This window comes from Anolis carolinensis, chromosome 1, assembly GCF_035594765.1.
Source record: "Anolis carolinensis isolate JA03-04 chromosome 1, rAnoCar3.1.pri, whole genome shotgun sequence".
Taxonomy (NCBI): Eukaryota; Metazoa; Chordata; class Lepidosauria; order Squamata; family Dactyloidae; genus Anolis; species Anolis carolinensis.
This window is the reverse complement of record NC_085841.1, coordinates 208,313,492-208,328,521: the sequence shown is the minus strand read 5'-3', so window position 1 is coordinate 208,328,521 and position 15,030 is coordinate 208,313,492. Positions and strand designations below refer to the sequence as shown.

General features: G+C 38.4%; 1 protein-coding gene across 5 annotated transcripts in view; it reads right to left on the bottom strand.

The window, feature by feature from the left end:
• gpr155 (G protein-coupled receptor 155) overlaps positions 1–15,030 on the bottom strand; it is a 57,467-nt gene that overhangs the window by 40,084 nt on the left and 2,353 nt on the right. For 3 of the 5 annotated variants that reach the window (XM_062969154.1, XM_003226431.4, XM_062969155.1), the window contains exon 2: positions 3,702–4,197. In XM_062969154.1, coding sequence (XP_062825224.1) covers positions 3,702–4,161 — 460 coding nt within the window. In that variant the 5' untranslated portion in view covers positions 4,162–4,197. Of the gene's footprint in view, positions 1–3,688; positions 4,198–15,030 lie in introns of those variants that run through there. The other 2 variants (XM_062969157.1, XM_062969156.1) reach the window with 2 other exon arrangements.

Below are 15,030 nucleotides of genomic sequence, written 5' to 3'. Positions count from 1 at the left end.
CATACAAGCCAAAATTATAGTTTCATCAGATTAATTTCTACAACAGCCTCTAGCCTTTATTGCAACTTATTTCACAAAATAGATTAAATGTATGAACGCATGTGCAATCAAATTACTTCAAGAAGTAAACCACAGGTTTGATGAAACAGAATTGTAATCCTTCTTCTGAAATATTAAACAACTGGAGTGGCTAAACATGGGATGCAGCATCACTGTAGCATTACAAAAACCTACGCTATCATGGGTAGTACCACATAACGATTATACAAAGCAAACCCCACTCCTTCCAAAATCAGACAATGCAAAATCAGACAAGGTGAGCAGCCAGCCAGCTGCAGCCAGCTGTAACAAATTACTCTGACCAAGAGGTCATGAGTTCAAGGCCAGCTTGGAGCCTATGTTTGTCTTGTCCTTGTTCTATGTTAAAGGCATTGAATGTTTGCCTTATATGTGTAATGTGATCCGCCCTGAGTCCCCTTCGGAGTGAGAAGGGCGGAATATAAATACTGTAAATAAATTAAAAAATAAATAAATGCAAAGATTTGACATAGGAAGAAGTATTCTATAACATAGCCACATATCAAGATCAGTACACTACAGGACTAAACAAAAAATCAAATTAAACTTGTCTGCCATCATTTTGCAAATTGTTGATTTTAGCCAGTTCTTGTAAGCCGCCCCGAGCCCTAGGGAGTGGCGGCATATAAGCTTGAAAAATAAATAAATAAATAAATAAAAACTCTAATAGAAAAAAACATACAAAATTTAACTGCAAAAGAAATCTATCCAAGGAAAATTAGGAACTCAGAAGTATATGTACTATAGGAGCAGATTTCAAAACTGACAAATATTGTCATCAAGGCAGGTACTGCCTCACCAAAATAAAAAAAACTGATGGATTAAAATTTTAATGACAAAATACTACAAGCAAAAGTACTTCCCTCTTTCTATAGTTTTCACAGTTGTAATCACACTTATTTAGTTAATACATTGCAGAACACTCAAGACTCCTGCTGTCCCTTGACATGATCCTATCTAATTGCCCATGTAGAAGGTAAACAAGAGAAAGAATGCCTGTTTCCAACACACATCCTACATTGACCTTATGCAAGAGCCCAGATAAAGGGGTGAGGCTGGAAGAAAGGAAACAGAAAGCATCCCACAACACAACATATCCTAACTGCTTCTCTGTGGAACAAAGTCTGGGTAAAAGTGAAATTTACACAAATGATCAGCCATTGCCAGAAGGGACAGTGTTTCATCTATGCTGACGATTGTGCCATCACCGCCCAAGCAGGGATCTTTGAAATTGTTGAACAGAAGCTCTCCAAAGCTTTAGGTGCTTTTTCTGCCTATTATAGGGGAAACAGTTGATTCCTAATTCATCTAAAACACAGATGTGTGCTTTTCACCTTAAGAACACACCAGCATTTTGAGCTCTGAGGAATCGCACTAGAGCACTGCAGCACACCAATATGCTTGGGAATTATCCTGGACGTGCTCTGACGTACAAGAAGCATTGATCATCAAGCAAAAAGTGGGTGCTAGAAACAATATCATACGAAAGCTGACTGGCACAACTTGGGGAACACAACCAGAAACAGTAAAGACATCTGCGCTTTGCTACTCTGTTGCTGAGTACGCATGCCCAGTGGGGAAAACATCTCACCACGTTAAAACAGCAGATACAGCTCTTAATGAGACATGCCGCATTATCACAGGATGTCTATGTCCCACATCACTGGAGAAATTATACTGTTTAGCCAGTATTGAACCACTTGACATCTGCCGGGAAATAGCAGCCAACAATGAAAGATCCAAAGCAGTGACATTTCCAGCCTATCCCATTTGGATATCAGCCAGCACAAGAAATAGCTTTCTAAGATCTTCAGAGATACTCGCAGGAACACCTCAACAAGCAAGAGTCCAAAAGTGGCAGGCTAAAACCTTGAACCTCAATTCATGGCTGAGACCAGATGAGAGACTCCCCCTGGGCACACAGAGGACTGGGCAACATGGAAAGCACTGAACAGACTGAGCTTTGGCACCACGAGGTGTGGAGCCAATCTTCAGAAATGGGACTACAAAGTGGAGCCTGCAACATGCGAGTGCGGGGAGGAGCAAACCACAGACCACTTACTACAATGCAGTCTGACCCTGGCCACATGCACAATGGAGGACCTTCTTGCAGCAACACCAGAGGCACTCCAAGTGGCGAGATTCTGGTCAAAGGGTCAGTTTCACTTCTGACATAATAAAATAAATTGGTGAAATCAAGATCTACTTCATACTTATGGTCTGGCACGACTGCAAATGGTCGAATCAGCACTTGTCAGCATTACCGTAACACAGAAACATGAATCCAAGGCATAGACTCAACCCATAATTACGGATGTTCTATGACTTGTTGGCATCCTATGTAAACAACACAAGCTATATGCTTTAGGTCCATATTTTCTCACCATAATCATAGTATCAAGTCTGTTTTTCCTTAAGATGCCATGTATAAAGCATGTAGTTTCAAGAGTATTTTGACCGAATACAACGTTCACCCAAACAGAAAAAGCAAAAGCACACATGTGATCAGGCAGTGCTCTCCCTTCTTTCTGTGTGCTAGAAAAGGTGCCTATAAAAGCTGTTTCAAAGCTCCAAATATAGACATGAGCCTAAAATGTTGCAAAGTCATGATTCCCCTCGGGGAAATAGGGCAGAATACAAATAAAGTTGTATTATTATTATTATTATTATTATTATTATTATTATTATTAATAATAATACAGATATGCTGGTGTATTTTTTAAATGCAAAAAAAATCTCATTTGAGCAAAACCTATTTCCATACTGTAAATTGCTACTGGACCCAGCAACAAGAAAAGTTGTAATGCAATACAATATAATGTAATATAATGCAAAAATGATGAAGCAATTCTCTACATAAGTCCTTCAACAGATTCATGTATTAGATCACATAGATCTAATAAAGCTTGCATATTATTCTTCCTTGCTTACTATTGTATTGATTAATGACATTGCCTTCCCCTTCTACTAGTTCTAAAACTTTGATTTGATTGCCGCTAGTGTTTAAAGTTAAACACTAGTTAAACATTAAATAGAAAGACAATGTGTTAGGGCTAACATCTAGCCTCTTTGATCGGAACAATCAGGAACATAGCCTGGACAATAGAACTAAATCCAAAGATGTTTTTCCAATGTATCAAATTAAAAGCACAGTGAAGATCATTCTGCCCAAGTAAGAAACATGAGACTGGCCACATGTCATTGGCAAACTGTTGCATATGTTCAGATGCATTTTGATACAAACATGCTCAACTGGATCACCTTCTTGAAAACAAACACCTAAGTCTTGCCAACAGCTTGTTAGCCAGATATAATGCCTATAACTGAAGTTTTAAGATAGAACAGCTGCAGAAGAATATGCCCAAATTTCAATTCCCAGAAATCCATGTCTCCCTGCTAAAACCATCCCATTTGTTTATTTCTATAGACCTATGCTATGCTATTTATGGTTAATGAAGCCAAAGTATTTTAACTCAGCTATTGAAAAATTCTTGAAATAGCTGGTGAAACAACAACACACGTGATGTACATTCTCACTGAAAATGTGTACTGTGCACTTCTAAGGCACAATGTGTTTCAAAATAATGTCAGGACAAATAATAATACGTACACTTGTTTCTTACCTATGGGATATCCCAGGGCAAAGTCATTGCTCTGAGTAGCAAAGATAGGAAACAGTCCCGCTTTGCTAAACCGCCTCTCAGGAGTGACTATCAAGAATGTTAGAACACAAACTAAAAAGAACACAGATGCTTTGGCAACAAGAATGCTATAGAGGAAGGACCAATTCACATTGGAAAAATTCAGCACAACCATGTTTTTGAACAATAAAGCTGGGAGTGCAAAACAAGAGACAAAATTTCCAAGTCCTTTGGCCTGAGTTGATGTTATAATGTTAACTCTTCCAGCTATGTATCCACAAAGAATAATGCCAAAGCATTGTAACAAGGCTGGGAAAAGCTTATTAATTGACATGGAAGGAGAACTGGTAGTTAAGTTCAGTGGATATGCAAAGAGACCAGACATATTAGCGGTTGAAGAGAGATTCTTGTTGTTGATAGGAGTGAAATTATCCATGTTCATTCTCCACTGCTAAAAACATAGCATGGGGATCCTGATCTGTAAAATAAGAAATATCACCAGTTAGACTTATTGCATTTTTAACCCAAAAGCAGTTTTACTTATCACCACCAGGTGTTAGAAATGTACAATATATTCAATAGTCCCTCCTAAATATTAATATATCAAAAGTATAGTATGTAGGGTTACAGAATGAGTAATACAGTAGAGTCTCACTTATCCAAGCTAAACGGGCCAGCAGAAGCTTGGATAAGCGAATATGTTGGATAATAAGGAGGGATTAAGGAAAAGCCTATTAAACATCAAATTAGGTTATGATTTTACAAATTAAGCACCAAAACATCATGTTAGACAACAAATTTGACAGAAAAAGTAGTTCAATACGCAGTAATGTTATGTTGTAATTACTGTATTTATGAATTTAGCACCAAAATATCATGATAAATTGAAAACATTGACTACAAAAATGGCTTGTATAATCCAGAAGCTTGGATAAGCGAGGCTTGGATAAGTGAGACTCTACTGTATGTGGAGAATTACAGAGAAAGAGTAGAATGGAGTGGGACCACAGACACATATATGTCATATCAAACAAATTCCAGAAACAACATAACACAATTGCCGTACCAAGAGAAATTTACAGCCATACGACACTAACAGAGGCTCTGAAAAAACAATGCTTTTGCGCAAGTCTTTTTCAGTCTTCCTAGCCCCCCTCTTTTCCTTCTTGTCCCCAGTCTAGATTGAAGTTTATAAACAGCATTTAGAGGGTAATAAAAGAGTACTTCATAAAAATAGTACCATGGTTGCAGCAAATAGTGCAATAATGCTTGAGCTGGAAAATATGAAGTTCTCAGCTGCTCTAGCTCTGTGTGTTCATCTACAAAAAGCAAAGTAATCCCCTACTAAGCATTCATGAAAAACAAATAAGAAAGGGAGAGAAAAACTAGCTTGCTTCATCAGCTCCTCCCAACATCTATATATATAAATGAGTGATGGCATCACGGCGACCCACAAATCAACAAAACTACAAGCCCTCCAACCTCGAAATTTGACAACACAACCCATCATCCACGCCTCTAGGTTGATACAACAACAAAAAAGAAAAACAAAGTCCTAATTAGAGGGAGAGCAATAATTGTTTTTATCCAATTGCTGCCAGTTTAAAGGGCTAATCTCTGCCCACTTGGTCTCCTAGCAACCAACTCAGCCAAGGGACAGCCAGGGTTCAGTTAGGGGACAGGCAGACTTAGGCCTCTTCCACAGATTATCTAATTTGCACTGGATTATATGGCAGTGTAGACTCAAGGCCCTTCCACACAGCTATATAACCCATTTATAATCTTATATTATCTGCTTTGAACTGGATTATCTTGACTCCACACTACCATATAATCCACTTCAGTGTGCATTTTATACAGCTGTGAAGAAGGGGCCTCATATAATCCAGTTCTAAGCAGATAATATAAGATTATCAATATACAGTAGAGTTTCACTTATCCAACATAAACAGGCCGGCAGGATAAGTGAATATGTTGGATAATAAGAAGGGATTCAGGAAAAGCCGATTAAACATCAAATTAGGTAATCGTTATACACATTAAGCACCAAAACATCATATTATACAACAAATTTGACAGAAAAAGTAGTTCCATGCGCAGTAATGCTATGTAGTAATTACAGTAGAGTCTCACTTATCCAACATTCTGGATTATCCAACGCATTTTTGTAGTCAATGTTTTCAATATATCGTGATATTTTGGTGCTAAATTCATAAATACAGTAATTACTACATAGCATTACTGCATATTGAACTATTTTTTCTGCCAAATTTGTTGTCTAACATGATGTTTTGGTGCTTAATTTGTAAAATCATAACCTAATTTGATGTTTAATAGGCTTTTCCTTAATGCCTCCTTATTATCCAACATATTCGCTTATCCAACATTCTGCCGGCCCGTTTATGTTGGATAAGTGAGACTCTACTGTACTGTATTTACAAATTTACTACTAAAATATCACAATGAATTTAAAACACTGACTACAAAAACATTGATTATGAAAGGGCAGGCTGCGTTGGATAATCCAGAACATTGTATAAGCGAATGTTGGATAAGTGAGATTCTACTTTAATATGAAATAATTACTGGGATAGAATAATGCAGAACAATATAATCTCTAAAACCAGGACAGTAAATAAAGACCAACAGTCTGAAAGCAGGGAAATTGGGAATTCCACAAAGGAAACAATCAGGGCCAGTTAACACCTCCCAAGAAAGGATTCTTTCAGAAAGGAACCTGATAAGGGAGTGAAGCACTGTGTATTACCAAATCATTATTATTATTATCATTACTATTATTATTATTATTATTATTATTGTGTTGCGATCAACCGTGAAAATGAATACAATCTGGCTCCAAGTATTCAAAAACACTAAAATCAGAATATATAAAAATTAATGTGGTATAATAAAACAGAACAATACAATCTCTAAAATCAGAACACTAAATAAAGAACAACACTCTGAAAACAGGGGAATTCCACACAGGAAACAATCAGGGCCAGCTAACACCTCCTAACAAAGTATTCCCATCATCAAAGTCTGGCAAATCCTCTGTTTTCTCAGGGCCACAGACAGTAGAAGCACATAAAATATCGCAAAGAACACCACTCTGAAAACAAGGGAATTCCAGACAGGAAACAATCAGGGCCAGCTAACACCTCCCAACAAAAAATTCACTCAGGGAAGAAACAGCCAGGCTTTAAAGCTACAAGGCCATTACATCCTAATCATTTTCCCTAATTGCAACATTCATACTTGCCTCCAACGGACAAAAAAAAACACAATCAGAAATATTGTATATTCACAACCTTTAGGAAATAATATCCCCTGATGGCGCAGCGTGAAAGCGCTGAGCTGCTGAACTTCTGGACAGAAAGGTTTGAATTGGAGGAGCGGAGAGAGCCCCCACTGTTAGCCCCAGCTTTTGCCAACCCAGAAGTTCAAAAACATGCAAATGTGAGTGCATCAATAGGTACTGCTCCGGCGGGAAGGTAACGGCGCTCCATGCAGTCATCCCACATGACCTTGGAGGAGTCTACGGACAACGCCGGCTCTTTGGCTTAGAAATGGAGATGAGCACCAACCCCCAGAGTCAGACATGACTGGACTTAATGTCAGGGGAAAATGTTTACCCTTTACGTTAACTACCACCAATTCCTCAATACTTTATTTCCCATACCACCATACTTCGCCACAGCAACGCGTGGCTGGGCACAGGTAGTGTTTTTTAAAGGCATAAATCTTTAAGTATGGCCACTAAAATGGAAATACGGGACGAAAAGTAGAAACGTATGAAAGAAAAAAATGCATTTTGAATGAAGCCTAAAATTTTCAAATGTTTGTTTATTTCTGTAAGTATTCCTTGACTTGGTAGTTTCATTTTCACATGTACACATTATTATTTCTGAATAAAAATTTGGATGAAACTGCTGAACTGTTCTCCTTTTTTTCTGTTATAGGAACCTATTCCTATTTTTAAATTTTTATTTCTATGACACCAAATTTTCTATGGAAGAAGTAGTGCAAAATAAAAAATCTACTTGGTATTCATTTGCCTAGATAGGCATTATCATTATTCATACATGGATAAACTCAAAAGAAGAATGATTGTTTAGAGAACTTTTCTTAGGTGCATCTATACTGTTTGACACAATTTTAACTGCCACAGCTCAATGCATGGAAATTGTAGTTTTACCAGGTCTCAAAAAACTACAGCTTTCTTGATTCCATAGTATTAGATCATGGCAGTTAGAAAGGTGTGAAGTTGCAAATACATCCATTGTCTTTTCCCACAAAAGTTCAGTACCAGTGACTTCTATACTTCAGACCCCAAATACCTTTTGATGATGTTATATACAACCAGAAAAACATGTGGTGATATAGAAAATAAAACTACAACTCAATTGAAAAATATCCCTGCATTAAAATTTAAACATGGAATAAATCCCAAACTCCCCGAATGCTGGGGGATAATACATTTCAAGCAGATAGTGGCATAATCACACACATATTATTTGGTGGGAAGCAGTGGGAGAGACCTGTCCTGTGCTAAGTGCAGAGATAAGTATTAACACCTATCATATGACAAAAGAGCACTAGTGTATATGCTCAGTCATTCCCAAGACAAACAGGATATGTTGCCCTTTTACTATAGTAGCAGCAAGGCCTCTCACACAGTAACACATGAAGCATGCAATTTGCTTTACACATGTAACTGTCCAGCTGCTAATATGAACATAGGCATGTTCATGGCATGGGCAAACTTGGGCCCTCCAGGCATTTTGGACTTCAACTTCCACCGGCTGTTAGGAATTGTGGAAGGTGAAGTCCAAAACACCTGGAGAGCCGAAGTTTGCCCATGCCTGCCATAGAGTCTAACAGCATAGTATCGTATTTCTTCAGTTGTAAAATGCACTCTAATTTCAGTATCACCACCACCAAAAATATGTGAGATATACTGTACGTGTGATTCTAAGACGCACCCCGATTTAGAAATGTTTATATGGAAAAAAAGTGTCTCAGAATTGAAAAAATACAGCATTAATTAGCCTTGCTATAACGTATTTCAAATAATTGCTGACTATATCCAATGTAATCTTGCAGTACCAGAACTTTTCTTCCTTCATTTCCTGCTATAGATCATGGAGATACTCCAAGGAGTTTTGCTGCCTGCTAGAGAAGGCTCCAGGAAGGTACGGGTAGAAGTGAGGAAAGGGTATCTCCCTGCCTATTCTCATTACACATAAATTTCTATCAGTAAACATTCCTGTTAGGATTCAGGTCAGTGGGGCTCTGCTTTCATACTAACATAAACAGCAGGCGAGGGAATACAAGACCACACTCGGATCATGTCCTTTTCTCTTAACTGGACTGTCTACTGGAGCTTGGTTCAAATCACTAATCAAGGAACTAAAAGGCTCAAACTGTAACATTAATGCAACACTGACATGAGGGAGTAATTGCTACAACAAAAGACAAACATTTGTTGCCAAAGATGGAAGCTTTGTAAAGGAAGGTGCATTGATTTAATTTCCTTTAAAAAATAAAATGAAACAAAATCTCTGCAACAGTTGCTCCATTTTAGCTTTTGTAATACTCACCAACATAAATGTGGACTGTTTTAAAAAACTTAAAAAACAAATTTTTTTTACAGTTGGCGTGTTTTTCTTTTGGAAGACCAACTGCTGCTACTTGGTTTTCTGAAGTTCATTAAACAACAATTATGTCCTGACACAAGGCAGTGACAAGAGCAAGTGCTACTTCAGAAAGGGCAATGAATCAAAAAGTGGCCAAGAAGGGAGTTAAACCAGCATACCTAAGTCATCAAAGCACCAGAAGACTCAACACAACAAAAATGTTATAATTTCTTAATGCAATCATGTCTCATTTCAAACCTATAATTTATGGCAATCTTGGTGGTATAGGGATGCCAAGTCACCTTGTCTGTCTCCTGAGGAATCTCTATAACGACCAAGTAGCAACAGTAAGAACAGACCACTGAATAACAGACTGGTGTAAGATTGAGAAAGGAATATGACAGGGTTGGAGACTCTCACCCTACCTAATCAACTTGTATGCAGAACACATCATGCGACATGCGGGGCTTAATGACTCCAAGACTGGAGTTAAAATTGCTGGAAGAAATATTAACAACCTTAGATATGCAGATATCCCTTTGAAGAGCTGAGGAGCCTTATAACCAAGGTGAAAGAAGAAAGTGCAAATGTTGGGTTGCAGTTAAACATCAAAAAAACCAAGATGATGGCACCCAGACTGATTAATAACTGGCAAATAGAGGGAGAAAACATGGAGGCAGTGACAGACTTTATATTTCTAGGAGTGAAGATTACTGCAGACATAGACTGCAGCCAAGAAATCAGAAGATGTTTACTTTTTGGGAGGAGAGCAATGACCAATTTCAATAAAATAGTGGCAACGAAGGTTCGCATAGTTAAAAAGCAATGGTATTCCCCATAGTAACCTATGGATGCGAGAGCTGGACCATAAGGAAGGCTGAGTGAAGGAAGATAAGACACTTTTGAACTGTGGTGTTGGAGGAAATTTTTGAGAGTGCCTTGGACTGCAAAAAGATCAAACCAATCCATACTCCAGGAAATAATGACCAACTGCTCACTGGAGAGAAGGATATTAGAGACAAAGATGAAGTACTTTGGCCACATCATGAGAAGGCAGGAAAGCTTGAAGAAGATAATGATGTTGTGGAACATGGAAGGAAAAAGGAAGAGGGGCCAACCAAGGGCAAGATGGATGGATAGTATCCTTGAAGTGACTGGCTTGACCTTGAAGGAGCTGGGGGTGGCCACAGACGACAGGGAGCTCTGGTGTGGGTTGGTCCATGAGGTCACAAAGAATCGGAAGCAACTGAACAAATAAACAACAAGTCACTGTTGATGCACGAACACTAGAAAACATTACCATATGCACAAGAGCAATAATAAAAATACATAGGAGTAAAGGTATAAGGAAATGCAAACTACAAAATACAATGTTGCAAATGGACAGTCTACTACAGGACAAAATTATGTGCCGCATGTAAGCCGCCTTGCGTCCCCTTCGGGGTGGTGAAAGGCAGGGTATAAATAGGGTAAATAAATATTCCACTGAGAAAAATTTCACCTGATAGTCTTCTTCATATTTATCTTGATAATTGTCTTGTAAATTATCTGGTGAAAAGGCAGAATATATATTTTAAAATATTTTTCAGCTATTAAAAACTTTGTTATGCTACAGCAGATAGCATTTTTTGTTCAACATCCACCCTCAGAATCACACCAGCAGAGTTTATAGCATCTGGAATCAAACTCACTATCTCAATCACATGAAAAAAAATCACACATATTATGTAACTAGCAGCATTGAATTACAGAATTCCTTCCACGGTGAGATAGATCATGATCTTTTGGCCTCTTGTAAGATGTATATAAGTGCAGTTCACAGGAAGACATCTACAAGAGTAGCAGATAATGCTTGGGCCCTAGCCATGAAAGCTTTTAATTTTCTTAAAATACAAACTCCATGTAAATATCCTACACTGTTACAAAGCAGATGACCAATTCACCAATTTAGAAACCTCATTTTTATTCTGGCTCAACACCTGTATATCAGTTCAATAATCAGTTCAATAATATGGCCCACATGCTTCCAATAAAACTCTTCAGTTTACGTAAAAAGAAAATCAATTCTAATCCTGAAGCAGCCAGTATAACATCACCTATCTGATGCAACATAGTACAGGTACTGGCAACCCAGGGCCTACCAGATGTTTTGGACAAACTGGTTGGCTACTGAGATAGGACTGTAGTTTGGGCCAAGGCTTCATTCTAAGCAAACTATTGGAAAGATAAGAAGGATAATATATTACATACTAAGCTCTTTGGGGAGAAGAGAAGAATATGGTGATGTAACAAAGTAATCTTAATCAAATTGGTAGCCCTATTAGACCAGTGGGAGTTGGGAGACCAATACAGAGGATAGAAAATTGAGAAAAGCTGAAATGAAGAAACACAGTCAGATGTACATATCCATGAATTCTGTATCCATGGTTTGAAAATACTAAAAAATTTTTTCCAGAAAGCTGTGATTTTGTCATTTTACATAATTTTACTATCCAATTTTACAGAATGAGACCACCAATTCAGAGTGGGTCCTAGAATGAAACATCAGCGGGTATAAAGGGTTTGTAGTATTTACTTGCTTACAGAATAACTGTTCTATAGCAGCCACGGGTTTGTTGTTCTTGGCACAAATATAACCTCTACTAACAATTTTCTTTGTTGTCCTACTAACATTAAGGTCATTAAAAGCTTTACTTTAACACTGGATCTATTATTGTCAATGTTAGTAACAGGTCAAAAGTAATGAGGCAACAGACTTCTATTCAAAGTCCTACTTCTCTCCTATGTGATTCATGTTGTTTTTCTCAAACTAATGTAGGCTACATTCAAAGCAGCCGGCGGGGGCCATTGCTCTACAACTCTCTGTTCTATTTATCTTAGGAACTTCACCATTACAGATGAGCCATATGGTGGCATGTCAACTAACTCACTAATCTTCTGCTTTATCAGGCATGCAACAATCTCACTAAAATCATGACGCATTAGAAAATTCTTTTAAAAAATCTACACAACTTAACAGTAGTGTAGTACCAACTCCTAATACATTTAGCTGTAAGGCTGTTGTCCAATTATGACACTTCAGCTTTCCTTGACTAAATCCACAGCAGCAAGAAAACAGAAGTTCTAAAGAAAAAATGACTTTTTTTTTTTACAGATCATAGAATCATAGATGGAGCATGTATGCAACAAAATAAGCATAAATATTTTAAAGAATGTAAACATTAACTAGTCAATCACTGCAGCTCCGAGTAACATACTTTAATGGAAACTTACTTCAAGTTACCAATGCAACCTAGAAGAGGTTAAACATTTAGATTTCATTAAAAATCAATGGGATTTAAATAGGATCTCAACAGGAGGTAGCAGTACTTAGTTTCCCCTGCATTATATATATTAAAAAGGTAAAGGTTTTCCCCTGACGTTAAGTCCAGTTGTGACCGATTCTGGGGGTTGGTGCTCATCTCCATTTCTAAGCCGAAGAGGTATCATTGTCCGTAGATACCTCCAAGGTCATGTGGCCGGCATGACTGCATGGAGCGCCGTTACCTTCCTGCCAGAGCGGTGCCTATTGATCTACTCACGTTTGCATGTTTTCAAACTGCTAGGTTGGCAGGAGCTGGGGCTAACAGCAGGCTTTCATTCCGCTCCCAGGATTTGAACCTGGGACCTTTTGGTCCGCAGGTTCAGCAGCTCAACGCTTTAACATACTGTGCCACCAGGGGCCCCCATTATATATATTAGTAATGAGGTTTTTTTGTCTTCCCCTTTACTTTAGTTCTGCCTTTATGCCCCTTTCCCCAAATCTTAATTTCACTGGAACTTATCTCAAAATAACTAACACCTTCTCCCGTAGTGACACCTCCTCATGAAGGCTTATACTAAGACTCAGTTCTTATCATCAAGTTGAGTTCTGTACATAAATTGATTTGAAGACAAATGGTGTTCAACCAAGGTTCAAAAGGGATTTCTCTGATCCAGTTTGCAATGCATGAAGAGACAGAACATGCAAAACAATTGGGCAGTGACTGTGCTTTCAAGCAGAAATCACCTCACAAGCAGAAATCACCTCCCCCACCCCCGCCACTTAGCCAGAGGCAAACTAGGAGCCCGCACATCACCACAGCCAATGTGATGCTGTGTACAAAGAATGGGGGAGAATGTATGTGTAGAGAGCTTGAACATGTCCTTAAAAACCCTAAAGGCACCAGACCTCATCTGACACTACAAGCTAAGTAGGACCAGTCCTGGATAGTTTTTGGATGGGATAACACAAATAACTATTAGGTTTTATAGGCTACATTTCAGAGGAAGAAACTGGCAAAACCATCTCTGAGTATCCCTTGCCAAAGAAAACCCTATGAAATTATTGGGGTTGCCATAAGTCAACAAGTGACTTGAGAACATACATACCAATATGATATACACCTACAACCAGAGCCTGTAACCATCCAATATACAAAGCAGGGTTCTAGATACCATAAAGTCACCAACTCCTGTCTGTCCTGGAAGCTAAGCAGGGACAGCACTGGTTAGTATTTGGATGGGAGACAGCCGATGAGTATCAAGTGCTGCAGGCTGTAGTTCTAATTGAAGAAACTGGCAAAAGTGCTTCTGAGCAGTCCTTGCCTAAGAAAACCCTAGGAAATTAATGTGTTCACCATAAATCAACAGGCAACTTGGAAAATAGAGATTTCATACACAATTGTATGCTGTCACAATTCACTTTTACGTTTGCTGGCCAAGAACACAACAAAGTTAATTATATTTATATGAAGGCACATGCAGTCTCTAGGATCTGTAAGTATTCAGTATATGAAAGAAAGGTGTAAAACACACGTGTGAAACTCAAGATCCATGGGCCAAATGCAACCCACCATGTCATTTTATGTGGTCCATGAAACTTTCAATGCTGGGGCAATATAGTTTACTAGCTGTGCCCGGCCACGCGTTGCTGTGGCTTAGTCTGGTGGTGTTGGTCAGTCTACATTAGGTTGTATTTATGCTGTGACCTCCACCCTTCTTTATACTCACATTAGTAGTAGTATTTGAAGTCTGTTACCTTCTTCAATTTTTGTGTTGTCTGATAATTGCTTGAGATCCCTGTTGTCTTTGGTTTGTCGTTAATCATGATGTCTGCTTCTGTTGAGTGTGGTTTATATTTTTATTGTGGTAGAATAGTCTTTTTGTTTTGTTTTGCCTGTGTAGGTGTTTATTATTATTGTTGTTGTAGTGGTGATGAAGGTTGGATAAGTTAGATGCTACTGTATTTTTTTTGGAGGCCCAGTGTAGCACTGACTGGCCTCCCAGCTTCAGTGCCTGGCTGCTTCTTGCCTGTGATGGTTACTTCTTATTGTTGTTGTTGTCATTGTTATTATTGTAATTGTTTTTTTGGAGGCCAAGTGTGAATGTAGGGATTGGGGTGGTAGATGAGCACTGAATGGCCTTCTAGCCTCAGTGCATGGCTGGTTCTTTATTATTAGTGGGTGAGTGGATGGACAGATAGAGTGGGTGCTCTCCTTGTTTCCTTTATTCCTATGCTGTTCCCTTTCTCTGCTCAAATCCTGAGCTCGCTTATAAGAACACACTGGTCAGAAAGGAGGGTAAATATAACCGGATCAATGGTCTTTCTCTCCCTTTTGCTCTTGGCCTTCTGGGCAGAGAGAGAGGGCTCT